Source organism: Nyctereutes procyonoides, unplaced genomic scaffold (genome assembly GCF_905146905.1).
Source record: "Nyctereutes procyonoides isolate TBG_1078 unplaced genomic scaffold, NYPRO_anot_genome, whole genome shotgun sequence".
NCBI lineage: Eukaryota > Metazoa > Chordata > Mammalia > Carnivora > Canidae > Nyctereutes > Nyctereutes procyonoides.
Window position 1 is genome coordinate 19,704,673 of NW_026575120.1, and position 26,460 is coordinate 19,731,132.

At 37.4% G+C, this 26,460-nt stretch overlaps 1 protein-coding gene across 7 annotated transcripts in view; it reads left to right on the plus strand.

The window, feature by feature from the left end:
• Positions 1-26,460, plus strand: part of PSD3 (pleckstrin and Sec7 domain containing 3) — a 577,886-nt gene that overhangs the window by 158,567 nt on the left and 392,859 nt on the right. For 6 of the 7 annotated variants that reach the window (XM_055334846.1, XM_055334847.1, XM_055334841.1 and 3 more), the window contains one exon: positions 23,367-24,450. In XM_055334846.1, the coding sequence (XP_055190821.1) occupies positions 23,367-24,450 (1,084 nt within the window). Of the gene's footprint in view, positions 1-9,790; positions 9,874-23,366; positions 24,451-26,460 lie in introns of all 7 variants that reach the window. The other variant, XM_055334844.1, reaches the window with a different exon arrangement.

The following is a 26,460-nucleotide window of genomic DNA, read 5'->3' on the forward strand; positions in this document are numbered from 1 at the left end:
ATTTATGAGCAAGATGGTATACTCGGAACCACTAAATAGAAGATGATGTATTTAAATGCCAGATAATTGGTTTAAACCTCATAAACAGATGACTAATTTCATGCTAAAGATCCTGTGTAGAGACAGACATACGTTATAAAAGGAGACAGACTGTCAAGATCAGAAGCAGCATGGGAAGCCAAGGAGATGTGGTCATCATATTATGTACAGGAGAGGAGAGAAGAGCAGTGGGTAAAAGCATAATCAGAGGCTTCTTGGAGGGATGATGATGTGTTCTGTGTCTTAAAGGGTAGTTAGTATTTGAACATAGGGAAAGAATGGGGAGAACATTGTGTTCTGGGAGAAGATGAGAGTGATGTGGAGAGCAGTAGAATATGGACTCCAGTGGAGGGGTGAGTGAAGGTATGAATGGTCGTGGCCTTTAGTATCAGCTCAGAAAGGTGTGATTTGCAGTCTGTCCTGAGAAGCTTTACTTACTCTCTGTCCAGAGAAGCTTTATTTAATCCCTCTCAATCTGATTGAGGGCCCCCTCTGTACCTTAGAGTACAGAGCTTTTGAGTCAGTCATTCTGAAAGGCACTAATTTATTTGTAGATTTTTCCTGACTAAATAGGACTTCCACTACACCTTGTGACCCTGCCTGGAATTTGGCTATTTTTGAAATTCCACATTCTTCAATTTACCTATTATATTCATGGTGGATTACTTCTATGACAGTTTGATTTTAACTTTTTTATGTTGAATCTTAAAATTTAGATTTTTGTGCTATATTGGTTTCCTCATGTGCCAAGTGCAAGACATTAAAAATTAAATCCTGTTTAACAATACATTTAATGAATTTGTCTTAAAAAAAGACTAATTGAAAGAAAATTAAAATTTAGCCACTATGTATCATGAATATTATAATGTTTTATTTAGCTGCCCTTGTATTGACAGTGTGTTATTCCACTGGTATTTAGGAACTCATTTTTATCTCTGAATTTGAATTTTATAGAGATGTTTTACAGCAAGCCATGAAATGAACTTGAAACTTGAGAGTCCTTGCTGGTATTTTGCTCTCACCACCCACCCATTTGCTTGTAACTCTAAATTTCTCCATTTCCTCTGTTTATAATCTTTGACATCTTCTGATTTGGGTATAATTATTTGTCCTATGGTTTTTTTATACTGTTCTATGTTTTGTTTGTTTGTTTGTTTGTTTTTTTATACTGCCAGTATAAAAAAAAATATTGCCCAGACCCTTTGGTGCATTGACATTTTTTTGAATGACTTGAACTAAAAGGAAAATTTCTTAGGTGAGTGAGAGCTGTGAATGTCTAACATGAAACCCTCTGAGGGAGGATTTCTTAACTTCAGAGGGTCTATGAGCCCCCTAGAAATTTTATGCAGGGTTTCTGTAAATGTCCATCTGGATGCTTCTTATTGGGAAAGGGTCCATAGCTTTTTCTAAGAGATCCACGATACCAAAAAATTAAGAATCACTTCTGAGACTTGGAGAACAGAAAAATCAGTTTAAGGACTATATTTTCCTTCTGTTACAAATATAACTATTATCCTAAATCAACAACACTAATAAGATGTTTATTGTAAAATAACCTCTGTGAAGTAGTTCAGTTACTGAATCTATGTTGTCATTGTTTTTTGCAAGATATATCTCATACTACAAAGATCAAACGGATTGATTTATACTTTATTTCTTCCTTTTAAAAAATTGTCGTATTTACTGTGTAGGGATCGCTTTCTATAATCTTTATAAATATGAGGAGTGGTGAAAAATGTTTTGGGTCCATATATCCATGGATTGCCTTGTAACTTAACATTGTCATCATCCTAGTAAAGAATTAATGAGTACCTTTTAACTTTTGAACAGTAGGGTAGTTATCTAGGATATAGAAAATGTGAAAAAGTAAGTGGGGAAAGCATTATGAAATCATGACTATATAAGGACCCAGTGAAAAGTGTAGGCAATATATATTTTAAGAGTAAAAAGGAGGGAATGATCATAGAGTCGGGTCAAGCATGGAGGACCTCAGTGAGAAGTAGAACTTATGTGGGGATGGTCATGACTGATGAGTAAGGCATAGTTGGAAGAGAAGGAATAACTGCCTAATAGTTTTATGGGAACACAGCCATGGATTAATTTACTATTGTCTGTGGCTGTTTTTGCTACTGTGGCAGAGTTGCATATTTGTGTAGAGACCTTATGGCCCATGGAGCTTAAAATATTTACTATTTAGTCCTTTACAGAAAAGATTTGCTGATTCCTGAGTTAAAGAATTACAGCTTTAATTTAGTCACACTGGGAATTTGTTTTGTTTTGTTTGGGGGAAGGGAGGCATATAATGGGACTGTGGTGACAACAGTGCTATGAGAAAAGTACTTTAGGAAGATTAATCTAGCAAAATTACTTAGAGTGTTTTAGAGGATATGAATTCATGCTGAGGTGGGGAGGCTGCTTAGGACCAGTAGCTAATTCCTAAAGCAAATAGTACCTGCTCTAGAGAAGCAATAGTAATAATATAAATGAAGGGATAGACGCATAAGACTTTTAAGAAACTAGTTATAGTCTTGAGGACTAAAGATATGGGGAAATGTGAGGACTCTAAGGTGACAGGGGAAGTTAATATTACATCAAAATAGGAATTCTCTCTCAGAAGCTAGTTTTTCAGGGAAGGTGATCACTATGACTTTGACATGTTGAATATATTACATGAGACATCTGTCAGGTAGTTTAGTATTGTTGACTCTTTGCTTTTTCCCTGCTTCTCTGGATGGACCCAACTTTCCAGGGATGGTAGGTACAATTTCAAGGGGGGCTGCCCTGAGACCCCATACAGGATCCCAGAAAAGAGAATTTATTTCCTCAGTCCAGGTTTCCTTTTTCCTGGTAGCACCTTTCAAAGCTTGAAGGCAGGGGGTTGGCTTGGTGAAATAAGGAGGATGTTTAACACGTTTGATTACTGGCTATGGAGCAGTACAGCTTCCAAAGGCTCCCTAGAACATACCGATTCAAGTTTTGCCCATCTTACAAAACTCTTCCTTTACATTCATCACATGAGACACACATCCCTCCTAGATGCCTCCTAAGATCCCCCCCACCCCTCCCACTGTGCAACCGAACTAGTTTTTTTGTGAACTGTTTCTAGCTGTGGTTCACTCTATTTGCTTTCTCATTATGTTGTCATTAACTTGAGTTTCTCATATGTTGTCCTTATCTTAGGTTGACATGTAGGAATGTAGCCTCAAGACCCTTAACTCTCCTTGGGAAGATTTCCTCTGTGTTTGGCTTCCTTCACTCTTTTTTTTTTTTTTTAAGATTTATTTATTTATTCATGAGAGACACAGACAGCAAGAGAGGCAGAGATACAGGCAGAGGGAGAAGCAGGCTCCTCGCAGGGAGCCTGATGTGGAACTCGATCCTGGATTCAGGGATCACAGCCTGAGCCGAAGGCAGGCGCCCAATCGCTGAGCCACCCAGACATCCCAGCTTCCTTTACTCTTGTACTTGAATACAAACTGGTCCAGAGTTCCCTTGTTTTTTCTCCTTGTTCTGTTACTGCAGTCCAAGGCAAGACCGCACCCCAGATGTCTGGTCTGGCTGATTGATAGTTGCTTCTGAATTAACTATTTGAATCATTGACGTCTTTCTCTTTCTATCTATAGTGGTCTCCATATGATTAGTATTTCCTGCTCAACAGAGGTGTGAGGTGGGCTGAAGCTTAGGAGAGATGTTGGGTCTGGACACCTGGAATTATCAGGGTAGAGCCCTACTTTCAAATACCATTTTGTGATTTTCAGTTACTTTATCATGTGACCTTTCTAGTTTTAATCTTCTAGCAACCTTGACTTGTGAATCAAAATTAATTGCAAATTTTTATTTTAGTGAGTACAAAAGGCTGGAAAAAAGTTGACTTTTAATGATTTTTTAAAAAAATAATATGTGAAAGCTGAAGCTCAGAGAGAAAAATATTTGCCCAAATTATATAGTAAGTAATGGAGCAAAGACTGATTCCTACTAGTAATAGTAATATTAGCTAGTTTGTACTAAATATTTCCTATGTGCTGGATGCCCTTTTAAGCACTTTATGTGTATTAACTCATTAGGATGCCTTTGCCACCATACCAGTTTGTCTTTTGGATGATAAATATTTATTACAAGCTCTTGTATTTTAGAAGGCAAAGAATGCTAAGTTAGAAGAGCAGTAAGCTGAGAATTGATCGATCTTTTTTTTTTTTTTACATTTGTTTTTATTTAAGTTCGATTTGCCAACATACAATGTAACACCCAGTGCTCATCCCATCGAGTTCTTGATACTACCTATAATCAAAGGGCAGAAGAACCATGACTAGGACCAGGACGGTATATTGCTGTACAAGCCAATGGGGGGACAGTTTCTAAAAGAAATGGTATTCCGTTCTGTCCTTTGGCTGAGCAGATTGTGTTCTGTTTTGGGGGCTGAGTGGAGAGTTTGGTTCCCTGCCATCTAGCTCATGGATGCCCTTATTGCTCCTTACGGAGAGATGAAACTTTACATTTTACACTGACGTAGTTGAGATAAGATGAGAATTTTTGAACAGAAACTCTTACCAAAAGAAGGAAAGAAAATAGAGATAGCAAATAGAGGAGTTTATAGGATAGATAATTATTTAAGTATGGCTCACTGAGTCCTTCTGGCTAGCATTAGTTGCCCAATTGAATACAATTTGGATACTTACCAACTTTTCTATGTTAGGGGAGATTCAATTCCTCATAGTATTTGCTTTCAAATTTTACTTCTGTGTATGGATAAGGACCCCTCAGGTCACCTCTTTAGCTCAAGACTCTACTTTCCTTCTAATGCTGTCCTGGCACCCTTGGGCTCTGATTCCACCCTGGGCCCCATATGTGATGAAGGCAGTTTCCTGACTGTAAACATTTTCCTCGCTAATTATACACAACCAGAGTTTTGTGCCATCTTGAACTGCCCTGCGCTTTGATATTTGTGCTTCCTGAGATCTCAGAGGTATGAGGATACAACAGGTAACAAAATAAAAAAAAAATCAGTGACTTCATGGAAGTTTCATTTGGATCTTCGGAGGCTTATATTTTTATTACATTCTGAATAATGTTAATTAGCCAGTTGTCAGTGTAAGAATCTACTTAGGATAATACTGGAAATAACTAGACCATTCGACAATAATTTAGTTAGTTAAAAATGATGTTTATGTGGTTTATATTAATAAAAATAACATGATATGAACACTATGGTAAAATAAGTTAATACAATCAACAAGAAAATAAAAGTTCAAATCCCCAAACTGTGCTAGATTAAGATATAAGAATGAAGTATAATCTAATGATTTTGTTTCCTTCTACTCTTCTGTATGTGGGCTGGCAACTAAATTCCTTCTTCTTCCTTTTTTTTTTAAACTTTGGCCTGAGAGATGTTTCTTGCTCTTCTTGTCTTCTAATTGTGTGTCAGCAAGGTTTCTTCAGCTTCATACTCTTGATCTGTAAAAAGCAGTTAATATCCTATATACTCCCAAATTAGGGTAAGGATGTTTTCCTAAAAAGCTTGTCAGAAAAGGAGTGGCCTTATTTATTTATTTTTTTAAAAGATTTATTTATTTATTTATTTATTCATGAGAGACAGGCTGAGAGAGAGGCAGAGACATAGGCAGAGGGAGAAGCAGGCTCCTTACAGGGACCCCATGTGGGACTCGATCCCAGATCCCAGGATCACGACCTGAGCTGAAGGCAGGTGCCCAACCGCTGAGCCACCCAGGCATCCCTGGAGTGGCCTTATACTCAAGTTTTTACTGTTCCTATATTAGAGATGTTTTTATTATTTTGAATGACAAAGAACTTTTTGGAGAAAGCACGTTAGTTTGAAACAACTACAGATAATGCTAGTTGGGATGTTTACAGAAATCACTAAAACAGGTTAAAAAAAAGAAGAAAATGTTTAAACACGTTTAGTAATTATTTCTGGGGAAATGATCCTGGAGTTGTAAGTGTCAGAAGTCACTGTAATGTAGCCTTTTAAAGATGACTTCCCAAGGACATAGAGTAAGTGGTTACATTATGAGTATCATCTAAAGTGAATGGATACTGTAGATTAGGATAGAATTTCCAGTTACAGCATCACACAGATTTAAATATTGTTGTATCTCAATTTAAGACAGAACTGAAGATGTAATATAACTCAAAATAAGATGCTATGGTAGCAAAAATCCTAGTGACAAATTGCATGTGAAAAGCTTGAATAATATAATTCTCTGAAATATAAGTGAATAAAAGCTAATATTTTTGTTTTATGTGGTATGTTGTTAAATACATATATATACAAAATTAACATGGAAATAACAAAATACAAAATTAGCATAACTTATGTGCAAATTTGTACAAATATGGACAAATTAACAGTAAAAGTGCTAATAGATAAACTGAGATCTTTTAAAAAACACTTTTTTTTAAAGAGAGGTGGAGAGAGGAAGGAGGGGCAGAGGGAAAGGGAGAGAATCTTTAGTTGACTCCACACCCAACACGGAGCCCAGAAGTGGGACTTGATCTCATGACTTTGAGAACATGATTTGAGCTGAAATCAAGAGTTGGACACCTAAGTGACTGAGACCAACTCAGGCACCCCAGGTCTATTAAAAATTTTAAGAGTTTGAGCAAAAATTAATTTGAATCAGGCAGCATCCAATATAGGAGACAGACCGGAGTTCCAATTTGCTGTATGAAATGAAAAACTAAATAGGCAGAAAGGAATGGAACAAGGAGGTTATAGTAGGCAACAAAATGGGTTGGTTATTGTAAAGTCACTTTCCTATAGGGGATGGCTGGGGCCTGTCAGGCATAGTATATAACTAGTACTGATCAGGTGATTCATTCCTGATTGAGTGGTGTAAGATTACATTTGTGAGAGTGCCAAAACTGTACTTCAGATATGTCTCAGTTTGGTACTGTGGAGCTTAGGAATAAGCGAGACCATTGCCTGTTGGTTTTTTTGTTTGTTTTGTTTTGTTTGTTTGTTTTTACTTTTTTATTATTTTGTGTTTTCTTTAATATGTTACATTTCACTGTAGAGTTAATTTTTTTTTAACAGTATTTTGGAGCATAAAGCTCTGGCATCATACCAGTCTTGGTATTGCCCACCACTCCTCTGTGCTCACTTGGATTTATTTCATATTGTATCTTCCTAGATTCTATTTATCTGTCTGGGTGAAGCTTAAACATTCAGATGTATCTTATGATAGAGACAATAGACATATATAAACTAAATTTCAGTAACCTTGAAATTGGATTGAGTTTTTTTGTTTGTTTTTTATTTTTAAGATCTAAGAACCAAACTTAAACTCTTGATTTACTGGAATTTGCTTAATGACAGACAGTTATTTCAAATAAGGAACTATTGTTATCAGTTCTTCTGATAGTATTGTCTTCCACATGGATTTAGGAATTAATAAAAGCTAACAATAAAATATGATATGGTGATAAGAATTGGCATCATATAGGCAGTCTTGATTTGTAAAAGTTTAATTCTGAAATCTCATACTAAATTAGGGAACAATTTGCTTGCTTGTCTGTATTACTTTGAAGATTTTGAGAAATAACACATATCAAATAACAATTTATTACCTACTGCTTATCATTTCTGAACTAAAAGGGGCAGTGCTAGGGATGCTAAAGAGGAGAAATACATTACTGATTAGAAATTTTGTTCTTGGGCAGTGCCTAGTTGTTTATTTCTCTTAAAAATTTATTAGAAAATTTGTACCTGGCCTTTTTTTTTTTTCCTGGCTTTGTTTTATCAGATATGGTAAGGCACACAGGCATGGAAGCAGTTGTCATGAAGGAAGAAGTTTATATCCACAGATCCCTAGAAACAGGAAGCATAGTAGGTATTCAGGGCAACATGGGGAAGGAGGCCAAGGGGGCCCAGTCTTTCCTGTGGTTCCTTGCAGGAAGGAATGGGCAAGCAGGATAGGTTCATGAGTATGTTTAGGATTGGAAAGTTTGAATAATTTCATGGGTGTTCTGGTCTATCATGGTAGTTCCTACTTGTCCAGTACAAGGCCCTGGAGTGATTTAGGATAGGGGGAATATTGGTTTAAGAGTGTGAAGGATTTATGAAGGAAATGTGGTGTGGCTGTAGATTGGTTTGTATATCAAAAGTGCACTCCCCTGGGAGTCCATTGCTATCTCCAGGAAACGGCTACTGGGGCGGGGAGGGATGCGTTGCCTCCTCAAGAACCAAGCTCCTAATGCCAGAGCATCAGTACAGCAAATAAGATACAGTCAATATAAACTTTATATATATATTACTGTACAAAATGTTTTATAATTTAAATTTCATACTTTATTAATAAACATTGGTTGTAGTTAGTTGGCATACTTTTACTTATAAAATATTCCTTTACATTCTAATGAAAAATAAATCCAGCTTTTTTGATTACTTCACTCTGTCAGTGATATTTCTAGAAAAACTATTATATTTTACAGAAGAAGTATAAACAGAATATTGGTTTGAATTTTTTAATAGTTCTCCGAAGTATCTGGTATTATGCATCCTTTAATAATAATGGCAGTATTATTAGATTAAGTTTCAGACTTAAAATAATTTCAAGGATGGTACTTCTGTCAATCTAAATAAAGAGGTAAACTGAGGCAAGCTTGAATGACCAGAAATTGAGTTTATTTGGTAATACCAGAGCAATTGCAGTTTGGGAAATGCATGCTGTATTTCTGGCCAAGGAGTACAGCAGTGAAGGGCCAGCCAGAGTTCAGGCAGGTAAGTTCTTTGGCTTGAGGATTGAGAGAGAGTGGTAGCAGATACTTGTAGGTCAGGAGATAAGTCTTGGAATAGGAATAGGAATAGGAATAGGAATAGGAATAGGAATAGGAATAGGAATAGGAATCTCTCTCTTAGTTGCTAAGTACTGTTTTTCTGTGGGTGCCTGTGTGAGTTTCTCCATCTCATATCCTCTGGTTCCATTTTAGATTGAAATCCTTTCATTTAATCTAGTTATGGACTCAACTGCTGTTTTTGTATATACGATTTTTAGAGATGGTGCCCATGAGAGACTAGAGAATATGTAACAAGTCTATTTTGAGCTTTACTTTTTGAAATAGAAGATTTTAGAGTGTCAGTCCAAGATACTGTTAGTTAAAGCCTAATGTGAAATGCTAGACATTTGGAATTGGAACATTTGTGAGGTGGAGACATATTTCTTCATGGTCCTTGGTAATTGCGGTTGGATAGCCTTATAATAGCCATAACTTTATCAAGCATCCTTATTCTTGTATTTTACTTTCTTTGTTTTTCTCCTTTAACATCAGCTTAGTAGCATGCAGATTGGATATATTGGATCCATTTAGAGACTGGAGGAAAGTAAGATGGGGGAGGAACATTTCACATGCTGTTGCTTTAGCCATTCAACCCTTTTTGTTCTGTTTGTAAAAAAAACAGCATAGCTGTTAAGTATTGGAAGTAGTATGTTTTGCTTTTTCTTTCCCACGGGGTCATCCACTGACTTTGACTTGGCATTGGGGAGGGTGCAGGCTCAAAGGATGTGACAGAAAAGTCATGATACATAGCCTAGCCCGCCAGGTAGCCCTTGAAACTACCGGGAAACTGTGGCCTTTAACTGTGTTTCATAGGGTCGTGGAGAGTTGTGTTAAATAAAAGCTTGAATTAAATACTTGAACTAAAGGTATATTTTTCTCTAACATAAAAGAAGATGAGAGTGGGAGATTTATGGTGGGTTTGGGCACTCATTTTCTGTGTCATCTCCCTAACTAACAGGATGCCTACAGTTAAGGATGGCTACTTGGCTCTAGCCCCGTTCCATATTCCCGGCAGAGGAAGAAGTTGGGGAGGGCAAAAAGGTAAACGCTCCTGTTTCTTCCCCAAAAACTCCCATAGAAGGAGCTTTTTTGAAAGGCATGCCTAATAACCTCCATCTTCCCTCTCATAAGAAGTCAGTGTCATTGATTGGTTAATGTTTATATGAAGCCAGTAGAGGTTTTTATTTGCTTTTCCCATCAACTCTGGAAAAATAGCAGCTCTTCTTGGGAGAGGTTTTTGAAAAGTTGGTAGTTTTAGTAAAAAAATGTGATATTAATACTAAAAGAAATGATTTTGGAAAACAATAATAGTGAGCCTTGAGCTTTTATTATATACTGGTTGCTACTCTGAGTGCTTTATATATTTATATGCATAGTCATTAATCCTCAGAATGACCCCATTGTTTTCCTCATTTTTTTTGGATGAGGATATTGAGCCTCTCGGAGGTTAAATAATTTGCTTAAATTGACATAATTGGAAAATAATGGAGCCCAGATTAGAAGTCTGGAACGTGTGCTTTAACCGCACTTTAATATTGGCTATAATTTAAAAATCTGCAGCTTAGAAATAAGGAAACTAATGCTGGACGATTTTAAGCCATTGTCTCCAGGTCCCTTGAGCAGTCAGCACTAAACTCCTTCTTGACATTATTTCCGTTGTTTCTGTGTGCGGTCTCTGGGTGCCCTCTCCACCTTTATCCTCTTATATTTGGGCCAGTGTTCTGGAGAGTTGGCTATTTTTGGCTTTCTGTGGTTCTAAATCTTGAAAATTATGTTCTTCCTTTAGAATGCTTATACTTGACAAGGAAGCCCACAGGAGACAATGTAGCCTAGTGGTTGAGAGGGTGGACTTTGTGGCCTTCTTGCCTATGTTTGCATCCTGCCTGTGCCAGTTCTAGCCACGTGACCTCAGACATGTTACATCCCTATTTGTGTTTCAGTAGTCTTATCTGTAAAATGGGTTAACTGTAGCAGCAGCCCAGGGGGCTGTTGGTAGGAATAGATGAGTTAATACAATAAACCTGCCTGGTGCCTGGTACATAATAAGCATTATATATGTATTTTCTGTTGTGATTTTATTACTTAGTGGAAAGGTACATTCTAAAGTAGGTTTCACACATTTTCTAAAACCTGTTAGTCTCTTCTCAGTAAATGCATATGGAATTAATGAAAATCACCATCAGTTGCTTTGTGTTGTTGGCCTATGCTTTTGACACTGGAGTATTAAGGTTATAGAAGATGAGTTCTTTTTGCTGTTTGTATTAACCTCCATTACCAAGACTAAAGACCAGTATTACATTATGCTTTTCATCTTGTGCTGTTTTTCACCTCACTTTTCTCATCTATAAAACTGTTTTTACATATAGTATTTTTATTGAGAATGTGTTGGAATTATTGCATATGTCCAAGGTACTGTTAGTGATGTAAAAGTTTATGCCATCATATTTAAAACCAGATGTTAAATATGAATTTTTCATATCACATTTTCCAAGTAATATCAATTACCTATGAAATATTAATTTAATCACAGTAATGATAATGTAATCATCAGTAAAATGACTTGAGATGGCAGCGTCATTTAGTAGCAAGATAAGGACTGGCAAAGCAAGATTTCTATCTTCCTACAGCAGTTTTTCAACATTGTATTTGCTTTTGCCTGTTCTGTTTAAAACAGCATAGGAACTAAGCCCTTTTAAAGGGAACCCATGCATTTCATTTCACATATGTCATTCTCTCATCAGAGAAAATGCTGCATAATCCTGAGATGACAGCCCCACCTCTGATGTCACCGAGGATGGTACAATCCTCTCAGAGCCTTCGCTGGGGTTTCTGCCGCTGCACTGGGGAAATGGTTACATTAAAGCTAACTCCCGGCATCTCAATTATCTCCTTGGAAGTAGTTTTCACAAATATAGAAAAGCCCTACGGTGGTTGTTTTCGGTAAGCTACCAAGGTAGAGAGAGACAGGCAGAAAGGGGGTGAGTGAGCGAGCGAAAGAACAGGCAGCTTAGCCTTTGTGAGAGAGGATCCAGGCGGCAGCACCTCTCCGCGAGGGTTTCTGGTGCTCAAAGTGCTTCCACTGACATCACCGTGTGCAGTGCAGGGCAAAAGGGGCTGCCAGGAAATTTGAAACTAATTTGCTTCCAGTTGACTAGAACAGCAGATTTTGAATTAGCTGCCTTTTTTTCTAGCTAACTTTTCTCGAGCATTAAGCTGATGAACTGGGCATTTTCTATGATCAATGGGTAACTGCTGGAGCTGCAGTAATCTCTGTGAGTAACCTCTGTTTGTAGGTCTGCGCAGGCAAATATATTTTATATATCTCTCTTGTAAAATGCTGCTGTGAAATGATCCATCTGTATTACTGACTGCCTTTGCTTACTAGTCTTGTCCTTTGACTGTCCCGGTAGGAGACTCCTGGGGCTGGACCAGGTTGTGCTGAATCCTGACATAGGGAAGAGCATACTGCATTATTTAGGGATGCCTGAGCCAGTATTTTTTAAATTCCCCAGTCATCAAAAAGATGCCACCTACCCCCTGAGTGCTTTTGCCCAGTACCTTACCTGGCTTTAACTGGGAATGTTTATTTTAGCATCTGATATTGGATTCTCCACAATTTTTTATTTTTAAATAGAAAGCAATATTCTTACCTGTGATTTCATTACCTTTCATTGTTTTTTTTTGTTTGTTTGTTTTTGTTCAACCGAGCTTTCCTGAGAATACAGTTCTCTCAAGCTATTTCTCTACTCTGTTTGTGATGTATTGTATAGAACGAGGCAGGAAAACGGGCTACCCCTGTAGTTTTAGAAAGACATAATATTGTGGCGCTGGATGGGAATAGGGGAGGAGTTTCTCTTAAAGAGCTCAAACCCCTTTCCATCTGCATGCCTAATGTATGGCTATGACCACACGGTAACACCAAAAATGTTCTGTGAACACTGTAGTTAAAGCTGAGATGGTATCTGCTGGAGATTTATAACAGGTATTTTAATGCTTTGGTTTATACATAGGGGTGTGCCTTTTTGTGTCTATTCAAAGTGTCACTTTTAGAGTAATACAAGATTTATTTTTCTCTCACCTGGGTACTTAACTCTCTGTAAAATCTCCATTTCAGATCTACTTGGGATTATTGCTCATGTTAGTTTGCAGCTGAATCCTTAGCAAGACTGTGGGTCTCTTTTTGAGCATGAAAATTACTGAATGCAAATCTGAATCAGCTAAAGCTTCTTACAGACTGCAGGCTGAGCACCTAACATCTGTCTTGACACAGCAGTGTGCAGAAGTCCACAGCTGTAGTTGATCATCACTGCTAGGAGCTCCAGCTGCTTGGCAGGCATGACTAAAAAAAAAAAAAAAGAAAAAAGATGTATTTTGAATCATCAGTTTCAGTTTCTTAAATATTAAAATATTTCATAAAATATTTTTAGAAGAATTTCTATTAATACTACCACATTTGTATCAACTTTAGCAGAAGAGAGCCTGCTGTAAACAAAACTGTGGAATTCTTTAAAAGTTAAAGTTTTTTTTGCATTTCAAAGTAAAATTAAAACAACAAGTAAAGATCAGAGAGAAGTGTTAAAATTGGGTTTTTCAGAGAATAGAATGTGGTTATAAGGTGCTACGGGGTAGGCGAGTGGGGAGATGTTGACCAAAGGGTACAGACTTCCAGTTCTCAGATGAATGAGTTCTGGGGATCTGAGCTACAGCATAGTGACTGTAGTTAATAATATTTTATTTTGTACTTTGAAACTGCTGAAGAGAGTAGATCTTAAGAAATGGTAAGTATGTGACATGATGGAGATGCTAGTTTAAACTATGGTGGTAGTCATTTTGCAATCTATAAGTATCAAATTAACATGTATACGTTAAACTTACACAATGTTGTATGTCAATTATAGCTCAGTAAAGCTGGAAAAAAATTAAAAAATAAAATTACGTTTTTAAGAGTTTGAATTCCTAGACAGGAAGAAGCAGTAGAAAATGGATAGAGTAGATGAAATCAGAGGAGCAAGCCTGATCAGAAGTGGTAAAGCTGAAAGGAGAAGCACGATGTGTGGATATAAGAAGAAACAAAAGTTATGAGAAGTGGATGACAGTGGAGGAACTTACTGTTTGAAAAAAGGAAACCAGCTTTAAAAAACAATGATTTTAAAGCTGGCTTAAAATCAGGTCTTACAGCTTTAGTATTTCTTCTCCATGACAAGAACAGTGTTTTGCACACTTGCAGAGACTTGGGTTTACAATTAATGGGCTGTTCTTATCTCACTTATTTTACCTTCTGTATGCTGTATGCAGTGCCGCTCCTTAGCTTGCAGAACATCCTCTGAAGTTGACTGGGATGATAAGCTAGTCTCATTTCCCCAGGGATTAGAACTGAATGAGCAAAAAAAGGTTCTGAATCATTAGTATGTGAAATTTCGCTCATGGTAAGCACAGCTGTAACTATTAATCAGTCAGGAAAAGAGTCTTCAATTTATGCAACAGTCCCTCTACTTGTGTGCACATACTAATAGCTTGTGTCGTGGTTAGCAGGCGTTTTCCTTGTTTTTACAGCATGTAAATAAATACCTGAAATGTCTGTGTTTCTAGAGATGTGTTAGTGACCAGACAGTAGCCAGCATTCTCTGTGACTTTTATTAGGGTGAAGGGTATGTACTGAAATACTTAGATTACTCACTTAGTAAATTCTCATTACTCATACTCATTTTCTGTTATTTTTATCATGCTAAATATGTTTTCTACTGCTTAGTAAAAATGGACTAGATTATTTTCTTTTCTTTTAGGATTTTATTTATTTATTCATGAGAGACACGGAGAGAGAGAGAGGCAGAGACAGACACAGGCAGAGGGAGAAGCAGGCTCCATGCAGGGAGCCTGATGTGGGACTCTATCTGGGGCTCCAGAATCATGCCCTGGGCCTAAGGCAGGCGCTGAACCGCTGAGCCACCCAGGGATCCCTAGATTATTTTCTTAACGGCAACTTTTTGTATTGCATTGCAAATCTGGATAGTACATCCATGCGTCACTGTTACTGGAGGGGTTTATTGATTATTAGACTTAAAAAAACACTGTTATTCACAGTTAAGGATTATATACAGGTGAAACTTATTTGAGATTTTTTAGCTCTGCGAAGCTTTTTATATTTGCTTTATAAATTGGACCTTTGTCTTCCAATTTTTTGTAATTGATTTATGAAATTTCAGACTGATGGGGACAAAATAGTTACCCTCCTGTTTATAGGACTGAACTCCTGTTTGACAAATTAGGGGGACTTTAAGCTTATTTCTGTAAAATCTCCAGTGTTAAAATAATTTAGGAATATATAGTTCTTTTATCTTACTAACTCATGGTATAAGTCTTAAGGTGTTTGCTAGCTGATACTCATTAAGGAAAAAAGAGTACCAGGGACATTATTGCATTTTTTTTATTTTTTATTTTTTTTAAAGATTTTATTTATTCATGAGAGACACACAGAGAGAGAGAGAGAGAGAGAGAAGCAGAGACACAGGCAGAGGGAGAAGCAGGCTCCACACAGAGAGCCCGACATGGGACTCGATCCTGGGTCTCCAGGATCAGGCCCTGGGCCGAAGGCTGCACTAAACCACTGAGCCACCCGGGCTGCCCTGCATTTTTTTTTTTTTTTAAAGATTTTATTTACTTATTTATTTGAGAGAGAGAGAGAGAGAACAAGGAGGGGAGGCACAGAGGAAGAAGTGGACTCGCAGCTCCCCACGTGATCCAGGGATCATGACCTGAGCTGAAGGCAGACACTTAAATGACTGAGCCACCCAGGCACCCCGATATTATTGCATTTATGAACGAAGTACATGGAAAGGAGAGAAAATAGATTTTTAGGGGCTAAGTTAGCTACAATTTATAAAGAAATGAAAATCTGTTGATTTGTACTCATAAAAAATAGATTACAGACCCCTAGTGCACTCTTGAAAGTACCTCATCAGAATGAATTTGCCCATACATTTTAATGTTATGAGTAATATATCCAATTACAGGTACATTAAAAGTCTGGGAAAATACCCTGTTTTTAGAAATTGAAAAAGCTTACCTTTCCCTCAACCCTTTACCTTTAAGCTCTCCTGTTATTTCTTTAAGGCTCTGTACAGATGTTCACAATGCTCAGGCTGCATTTGCATTATTTCAGGATTTTATGGTCTTTTTGCATAAGTAGAGTTGAGTCATTGACCATTCATTGTGAGAGAAATATACTATGAGATGTAAAATAAAGAAGAGATTATATGACTGTAGAGGCGATTCTCTTCCTCTCTTAAGAAGGATTCCAGGATAATTGGAGGGCAAATCCAGACCAGAATGAGCAAGCCTTTCTCTTGGTATCAGTGAGGGACTGTATGCTCCATTACTTGTTGTCTATTTGAATAAGCATTTAGACTTTTCAGTTGGGAGGTAGGAGCTCTTGGGATTCTCTTTTAGAATAAAAAAAGGAGCCATTAAAGTGTAGTCGGAACAGACTCTAAATATTGTAGTAGTTCTGTGGAGAAGTGCTTCTCATACTTTAATGTGTATACAAATAATTTGGTTTGTTTTTGTTTTTTTAAATATGGATTCTGATTAGGAAGGTCTAGGGTGGCACAAACTCCTGGGTGATGTTAGTGCTGCTGTCCCAAGGCCACACTCTGAGTAGGAAGATTCTAGGACAGTACTTTGAAATAGAATTTCCCTGATCACAGAAAAATGTTCTATATCTGTGTGGTGCAATATGGTAGCCACTAACTACATATGGTATTGAGCACTGGATTTTCAATTTTATTTTATTTTAATAAATTTAAATTTAAATAGCCATATGTGGCTGTGGGTAACATATTGGGCAGCATAGCATTTAGAGTAAGATAATATAATAGAGAAATTTATTCTTACTGGTAATAGCCCCTGCACAAGATAGTGTCCTTTTATTTTTACCACTGCCTGAGCTTTGTCTGCAGTAGATAAGTGTGTACAAATGGGGGCTACTGGATGGCAAGCTCCCTGAGGGCAAGAGCCATGTTGGCCTGTTTTCTAGTGTTCAGCACATACTTGGCTCACAGAAAATGTTGGCTGAGCAATTGGAAGAATTAGCTAGCTGTCATGTTAGGAAGGACCCCTGTATTTTCAGCATTCTATTCAAGCTTGTTTTGGGGACTAGGGGACAGAAAGGCAGATGGCACTGACATGTAGTATTTTGCTTGTGTTTTGGTAGGTTTCTTTTTATTTCTGTTTTGAGATTCTGTTAAGTGGTATCCTGATGGCTATAGGACATTCTTTATTTATTCATTGATCCAACAAATATATATCCATTTTCTAGGTATAGTTGTTCTGGGCTCTGGGGATATAATGACAAGGAAAGCAAAGTTCCAGCCTTTTGTAGTTTATATTCTCATGGCAACAAAACAAAAACAGTACAGAGCAAAAACAAAAACCTCTTCCTAAAAATGACTAAGTCCAATTATAATTACGGTTCTTTTGGGGCTGTAGGCATAGACTTGACAGTCATAGTCTCTTGGGAAACCGAGGTACTGTTGCTCAGAATCCCTCACGATAAACCCTTTTACTTGCTTCACATTTCAGTTTCCTGTGTCACAGTCTGCAGTCGACTTGCCAAATAGTTTTTACTTTTTTCCTTTGACCGTTTTCTTTTAAGGGGTTTGCTAGCCAGGATAGAAGAAGATCTATTTCATTTACTGGTCCTCAAACAGGATCATTATTAGAAGGGCCACAGTCTTTTTGAAGCCCATCTATGGAGGAGGCGCATTTCCTCATGATTGGAAGAAAAACAGGATTTTTTTTTTAATGAGATATAACTGACATATAACATTATATTAGTTTCAAGTGCATAACGATTCAATATTTGTATACTTTGCAAAATATTCACCACAGTAAGTCTAGTTAGCATCTATCACCATATATATAGTTTTTTTTTTCTTGTGATGAGGGCTTTTAAGATCAACTGTCTTAGCAACTTTGAAATGTATGATACAGTATTGTTAGAGTCACTGTCCTGCACATTACATCTCTATGACTTCTTTCTTTTCTTTTTTTGTATATTTTTTATTGGAGTTCGATTTGCCAACATATAGAATAACACCCAGGGCTCATTCCATCAAGTGTGCCTCTCAGTGCCCATCACCCAGTTACTCCATCCCTTCCCCCCCGCCCACCTCCCCTTCCATTACCCTTTGTTCATTTCCCAGAGTTAAGAGTCTCTCATGTTATATAACTGGAAGCTTGTGCCTTTGGACCCCTTCACCCAATTCACCTAAACCTCACCCCCTGTCTCTGTAACCACCACTCTGTTCACTGTCCATGAGTGTGGATGTTGTTGTTGCTATTCTTAGATTGCCACATGTAAATGAGATCATATAGTGTTTATCTTTCACTGATTATTTCACTTAGCACAGTGCGCTCAAGGTGTCTGTCATGTTATTGCAGATGGCAAGATTTCCTTCTTTTTTATGATTGACTAATATTTCATTGTGTGTGTGTGTGTGCGCATGCATGTACATGCATGTTTGTGTGTGATTTTCTTTATTCATTTATCCATCGATGGACACTTGGGCTGTTTCCATATCTTGGCTCTTATAGATAATGCTGCAGTGAACAGGGGGGGTGCCTGTGTCTTTTCAAATTAGTGTTTTCATTTTCTTTGAATACCCAGAAGTGGAATTGTGTTAGTACTATTTCTAATTTTTTGAGGTACCACCATACTGTTTTCTGTAGTGACTGCACCAATTTACAGTCATTCCAGTAGTGCACAAGGGTTTCCTTTCCTCCACATTCTCTCTAATACTTGTTATTCTTGTCTTTTTGAGAATAGCCGTTCTAAGAGGTATGAGGTAATATCTCATTGTGGTTTTGATTTGCATTTCTGTGATGATTAATGATATTGAACATCTTTTCATATACCAGTATGTATATCTGTATGTCATATTTGAAAAAAGTCTTTTCAGATCTTCTGCCCATTTTTATTTTATTTTTTTCTTTTAAAGATTTTATTTATTTATTCATGAGAGACAGAGAGAGAGAGAGAGAGACAGAGACAGAGACAGAGACAGACACAAGCAGAGGGAGAAGCAGGCTCCATGCCGGAGCCCGATGTGGGACTCCATCCCGGGTCTCCAGGATCACACCCCGGGCTGAAGGTGGCACTAAACTGCTGAGCCACTTGGGCTGCCCCTTATGCCCATTTTTAAATTGGATTTTTTTCGGTCATTGAATTATAGGAGTTCTTTATATATTTTGGATATCAACTCTTCCCAGATGTATGATTTTCAAGTATTTTCTCTCAGTTAGTAGGTTGCCTTTTCATTTTACTGATGATTTCCTTTACCAAACAAGAAACTTTTTAGTTGTATGTGGAAGTTTTTTTTTTCTCTTGTTTTGTTTTATTTCAGTCCTGTCCCTGTTTCCCAGAAGTAGATGGCTATTTGATATACAACCCAAAACACTCTTGAAATTGATCATGTTAACATTCAAAAGTATCTCATTTCTTTCTCAATATATTAAGTTAAAAGAAAAAAAATTACTGGGTTTATTTCATCACAGGAAAAGCATCTTTACTAAACAACAGGAAAAAATTTGTTAGGGATCTGACCAAATACACAAAGCGGTAGATACGATTCCTATTAGAAAAGGATGACTCCTAAAGGAATATAAGTAGCTACCTCCCAAAGTATATACATTCCACACAAGTATGAAAAGCTCTTCTTCTCTCTCCCCTCCCCGCCCTCCAACACATATGACATTACATTTTCATTCCTTTGAGGGGAAAAATAAATGCAGAAAAGCTATGAACTCTTATTAATTCAGATTCTACTAGTGTGTGGTTTATATTTAGGTAAGTGCTAAAGTTCTTTTTTTATACTTTGCAAATCCCTTTGTCACACATATGAAACCAAATTTGGGCAAGACTAATTCAGTAAGACTTTCTGGAAGAGAAATAGCTATTTTAGTATTCACGTGGATTCTTACATTAGTAATAGATTTAGACTGACAAAGGTGAAGGAAAAGCTTTAACAAGTTAGGTGTAAGAGCCCACAGCAGTTGGCACAGGCTGCACAGTAGCTTTGTGGGAACACGTTGAAGTTAGGGGCGACTTGGCAGAGGGCATGAGGTGATGCTGGGTGTGGATACTGGCTGGAGTGGGAGATGTGGTGGTCTTTGCCCTGGCTCAAGCACATATCCCCTTTACCTGTGCGACAGCCAGTAGCCTGTGTTGTTATTCCTGAGTCTGTTTATGCTCGTTCTTTCTCTCCTGTTTATTCCTTCAAATGCTACCAGAATAACTTTTCTAACATGCTGAATGGACTTTCCATGCTTTGGCAATATTCACTTTTGAATCCCCTATGTTTAGTAATAGCAGGTAATTAATAAATGTTTGTGAAATTTGAAGGAATTTTGGAAATGATAGGCATTTAATGGGAATTATCTATTATCTGTTTCAAAAGGGAACAGAAAAAAAGTCTTATAGTAAAAGAATTTGGTCTTTAAAAAAAAAAATCACCCCAATACAAATAGTCCTGATTTTTAAAAATAAGTAATAAATCAGAGATTCTAAATAAAAAGGTCAGGATTAATATTTTATGAAGTTTTGTTTGCTGTTAAATGCAGCTTAAGTGGTGACATGAAATGCAAACCAGAAATAAACTGCTCTTGCTTTCTAATGAAGAAGTGTCTTATTTGAAAGTAAAGATATGATGCTGTGCTGAGTCAGGTCTATCCTGGGCCATGTGATGCTTAAGGCTATTTCTACCCAGAAGCTACATCTGGAAGCTTTTTCAGTCTTTATTGTGTCTGGTAATATTATTGCTGTTAGAAATAAAGGTCTGGCAACTCAGAGGCCTCTTAGTTTAAAATATGAGCTAACATGATGTCACTTATTTTATCTATTTGTACTATAGGTAATGTACAGCTAAAATTCTCTTGACATTTGTTAGGGGAAAGATGACTTCTTGCAAGGGATGGTGATTAAGGGAAGGCTTCATTAGGGAGAAGGGATTTGAGTTAGGTCTTGAAAGATGAAGACAATCTGGTCATTTAGAGATGGGGAGAAAAACTGTGTCCTATAGGGAAAAGATTTTGAGCAAAGGCAAAGATGTGTATATATAGTTAATCTTATTTCCACTATATATTTCAGAGAATCTTTTCAAAATATCCATGTGCTGTACCCCTCCTTCAGTTAGAGAAGTAATAGTATAACATATTTGTAAAGATTGTTGAGCAAGCGAAGTAGTTTGGGAAAAATAGATTGGGACGGAATTATGGATCATTACTCTGGATCAAGGAGTTTGGACTTTAGACTTTATTCTGTAGGCAAACTGCAGAACTACTGAAAGCAGCATAATTTTTGGTTTAAGAATAAAATGGGAAAATGAGGCTGGCATTATCTAACAATTTTGGAAGATTTTTAAATTTTAGGGAAAAGGTTGAAGACACACATATTAGGGTACCTTACTACAATAAAGATAGAGGGGTGGGGGGGGTTAAAGCATAGTAGAGGTAGAATAGAAAAGCTCTGATTTTTTTTTGTTGTTGTTGTTGTGTCATGTTGGTAGAGTACATAGTCCATTTGAGCCTGGTTTCTTACGTAATTGTTAGGTGGCTGAATTCTTAAATACCTTCAACCTTTGAAATTCTATGTTCTTTCGTTCTTGAATTCTTTGTAAAGGTATATTCTAGCTTAGAGAACTAATGAAAAACATTTAAAATCTAAAGGAAATATTTCCTACTGTGGACTAAGTACTTCTCTATTCATTTTAAGCTCTTTTACTATGTTAAAGAACAACATCTTTTTGGATTATTCACTTTTTACTTTCATTGCATATTAATAATAAATTTATAGCTTTAAAGTGCTGAAGAAACTGGTTAATGGAGAGAAAAATTTTAAAAGCCCAAAAAAGTGTAAAACATGAAAAATGTTTTATGAAAGTGTAAAAAGGTATAAACAGATGCCAATATAAGATATTTCCCAATTTGTTTTATGAAGCCATCATTACCCTAATACCAAAACCAGACGAAGATGTAATACAAAACAACTGCAGACTAATATTACTCAGCAAAAATACTAGAGGAAAAAAATGTCAATATGCCACCCTAGTAAGAGAGATTTTACTGTTTTTAACTGTCTTTGTTTTCAAAATCAGGATTTGAAGAACTGCTACCTCTTCAGATTTCAGCAAGCCATATTCTCTTAGTTCTGTCTTACGAAGGTATTATAAGTACTGCCATCATAGAGAAGTGCTTGTTGGATTCCATCCATACTATATTCAAATTTAATTTTAAAAATGTATTTCAAATTATTTTAAAAATGGAATATTAAGCAATATACGCTCTCAGATGTAGTACCTTTCATTATATTTTGTATACTATGGGATACCATATATAAATTCATGTTTCCAAGTTAAGCTCATTTTTTGCATGTCTTGGAATTAAGTTTTTCATGTCATTTAGTGTATATATTCAGACATTTATCTAATATTTCATTAAATAGAAAGGTTGTAGTTCACAGTGCTTTAACAATAACAACCCAAAACAAAAAATGTGCTCTTTCATAAAGTTGTCAAAGTGAGTATACTACATTTCCCGTGTAGATGAGGATTTTCTTGATATAAAGTAACCAAAACCATGTTCAAAATTGGATATTTTGATATCGGATATTTTGATATTGGATATCAAAGCTGGTATAACTTTAACTGTTATCCATAAACTCCCAATTTAAATCTTTCTTCATCAGAACATTTTTATTGTTCTCACTGCCTACCATCTTAATAAGAAAATGTTGTAAACTTGGTTCAATATAGTAAATATATACTAATTATTGTCTTTACTGCTATATATATATACATATATATATATATATATATATATATATATATATTACATATATATATAGGGGTTCTGCATAACACACCATTTAAGTTTTATGCAGCTGGGATCCCAGAAACTTTTCTTAACACATTAAGTATCCTAATCCATTTTGACTTCACTTTCATTCTCAAAGGATGTTCTGAAAGCCTTTTTTCCCCCATAGAAATCCAATAGCGAAGGGGAGGCTTCCAGCTGAAAAAGTGTTTACTGACTTTAAATAGATCAAATCAGTCTCAGAGATTGCATTGCACAGATGCTGTTGGCTGGATCATAAAGCTGTATGTTTTTATGCCCAATGTAAATATTCTAGTTACTACTTCATAAGTGGTATATGGAAATGAAATACATCTTATTGTAATCTATTTTTGCATATGCAGCAGTTGAGTTGCATGTATGAGACTTTATCAAAAGCAGGCGTGATATGGATGTGTCAGTAGATTGTCTTCTTCTACACTGAAACCTTCGTGGTTGCCCTCGCGTAAGCTAAGTGGAGGGGACCACTGGCAAAGTTATGAGAAAGATGTATTGCAGGGTGGTTGACAGGCAGGAACAGTGAAAGAATCAAATAAGGATTATTGAGTGCCTGCTATGTGTGGATATTTATTAATACATGTTGGAACTTGTTCAAAACAAGTTATATGTCCATTCTGTTGTGTTCATAGGTGATCATGGAGGAAGCACTTTACTCCCACCGAATGTCACAAATGAATTTCCAGAATATGGGACCATGGAGGAAAGTGGAGACGGCCTAAGAGCTTCTCTGGGATTTGATACAGAGTCTCTGTCAGGTGCCCCACGAGGGCAGCAGGAGGTCCAGTTTGTTGATGGCCCCCACTCTAGGCTCAACAACGTTACAGAAGGACCACAAGATGGCAGAGAGTCCCATCCTAGATGTCAGCTCAAGGAACAGAGTTTACAACCCATTGATGATTTGATTTCAACTCTGAAAGCCACAGAAGCCAGAATAGCTTCAGGAACATTACATGCTACAAAGATACTGGAAAAGGATGCTGTTTCTAGTTTTTCAACTCAGCAGGTGGAGGAGAAGCTGGACACTGCCCCTTATAAAACAGAGAGACAGAGAACCAACAAAATATTTCCTGCTGGCCGAGAAAAAGGACCAGATGTACCTCTTTCAGCTGAAGTTACGACTGAGGAGAACTCTTATTCGAGCATCCAGAAGGATGTGACTGTACTGTTAGCTGGAGAGGCTCAAGTAGAGCTTTGCAGGATAACTGATGATGCCAGGAAAGGGGCTTTGCATGTGCAGGGGCCAGCTGGTCCAGCATCCTCTCTGGGGAACCCAGCAGCTGCCCATACCTCTGTAGGTACTGTTGGTTTTCTGAGGGAGATGAGGTCTGATCAAGGTAGCTCCACGGGACGCCCAGGCCGGGTCAAACATGTGGAATTTCAAGGGGTAGAGATATTGTGGACAGGAGGGGAGAAAAGAGAGCCACAACAGCCTGTGGATTTTGAGATTTCACTGGAAAGGACGACCCCTCCTGAAAGCAGAGAGTTTCCCCGAGTGCCAAGCCATCTCATCTCATCTGCTGGTTTGTATAATTCAGTTGGTTTAACTGAGAGTGTTTGGGATGAAACCTGGAGCGCTTCATCAGAGAAGCCGGGAGCTAGCTCAGGGGCATTCTCGCCTCTGCCTCTTGTTGACAGTGGAGAGGATGAAGTCTTCCTAAAGGAAAACAAAGAACATCTTGAGAAGAAACCTGAACTGGAGAGAGACAAGGAAAGGTGAGCTCCCATAGCCAGTCTGCTCTCTGTGATGCCTGATATGCATCATGGGCGACCTTTATCCTGTGCTTAGCTGTGAGAACTCCACACAGTACTCTGGTCCTTGTACAGTGGGAGAGGAGTTCCTGTAAGCTAGATTGGTTTTAAGTCTGTAGGTTATGTAAGTGCTTTTGTTATAAAGTTGTGCATTAGCCATCGACTAGGGGAGGCAGAGTTACGGTGAAACTGTGAACCCTAAATCATGTTGATACATTTCTGACATTTTTTATATTTGCCAGGTTTAAAGTTTTCTAGCATCAAGATAACTACAATACCCCACAGTTATCTTTAATAATATGAAGAGATTGGAGTCTTGATGTATCCTATAGTCATATTTTAGACACTTCTTCTGGGTGCAACACCAGTGCCTGCATACAAGCTCCAGACATGTGTGAACACTGAAGCTTTGGGTTCAGGCTGCCTCAATTTCCTGGGTTTAGAAAGGAGGTCAGGAGGTCAGAAGGTGACTCATAGTTCAGCTGTCCCATGGCATTCACCTGAGAATCCCTTCTTGCAAGTAGCATGTTTTGATTTTTAAGCCTGAAAAGTCAACTTATATATATGATATTTTATGATCTTTCCATGCATTTCTGGCAGCTGTACCAGCTTTAAAGTCTTGATAAATGGAAGACATGATTTGTCTTTCTTCACTTCTCTTGATTGCAGTCTTGAGCATGCAGTGCTGCTTTTGTCAAAGTCATTTATTGTGTACTGTCATTCCAGTTTGAATTCCATCAGTCTTCATAAGACCACATTTTATAGATTATGTGCAGGAACATCTGTGTCAAGGCTGAAGGGCTTTTGTGTTTTTTTTTGTTTTTTTTTTTTTGGCGCAAAGAAATGCCTTTTCCTCTGCAGTTAATTAACAAATCCACCTATAGCAATGCTCCTTTAGATGGTTACCAGGATGTCTCTCCTTTCTACTCCTGCCTCCCCAACTCCCTAATACATAAAATCTCTAGACTTCCCTTAAGAGCATGTGGCTCACTAATGATATTCCCACTGGAATATGCACTTATGGATATTATTAATTCATTCCTCCTTTTCTCTCTCTCTCCTCTCACAAATGGTGTTTGGTTGTTCACAGTGTTCTTGACCCTGCTAGATGCTGGGCATAAAAGGATGTTCACAATAGGTAATGGCCTGTGGTCACTACCTTCATGGAGTTTACTGCTGAAGATAAACACTGACCATATAAATAGGTTAATCATAAATTGTGGGAGGTTCTGTGAAGAAGAAGAAGAGAGACATACTGGAAAAAATAAATTCAGTTGATAGCTCTGAGAAGGCCTTTTTGTGGAAATGATAAGTAGGCTGAGGCTTGAGAAATGAGTATGAGTTAACTAGGTGGAGAATGGGGAGAAAACCATTCCAGGGAGGATCAGCACATGTAAAGGGATAACATGCAGAGGAGGGCTGCTGGGATGCCTGACTACATGCACTTCCTAGAGTTGTGTGAAACAAAGGCTTTATGGCAAGTTTGAAGATGTGGAATTCCAGCAGTGTGGCTGGACCACGAGGAGGCCAGGTGGGAGTGGGAAGTGAGTGTGGAGGGGGAGGGAGGAGCTTCCTCAAAGGAACTTCCCCTTTGATTCCATAAGCAGGAAGAAGTTATTAAGAGAGATAAACCCAGGATACTCTTTGGTACATGGTAGACCTTTGTAATTTAAAAACAACAGAGAAAAAAAAAACAAAAAACAAAAACAAACCCACAACAGAGACAACTGTATGGTTGATGTGAATCCTCATAATACCTAGGAATACGGGTACTTATGAGGTAGTTTTTTTTTCCTGTTATTCCTATATCTAGGAATCTGAGGCTCAGAGAGGTTAAGTGAAGTTTTCTAAAGTGACACAGCTGGTGATTGGCAATCCAGCATTCAGCTGCAGCTTTTTCTAACTCTTGATCTCCTCCTTTTACTGAGTTTTAAAAATTTTACATAGCTCTCCTAACATTCATTTTTATTTTAT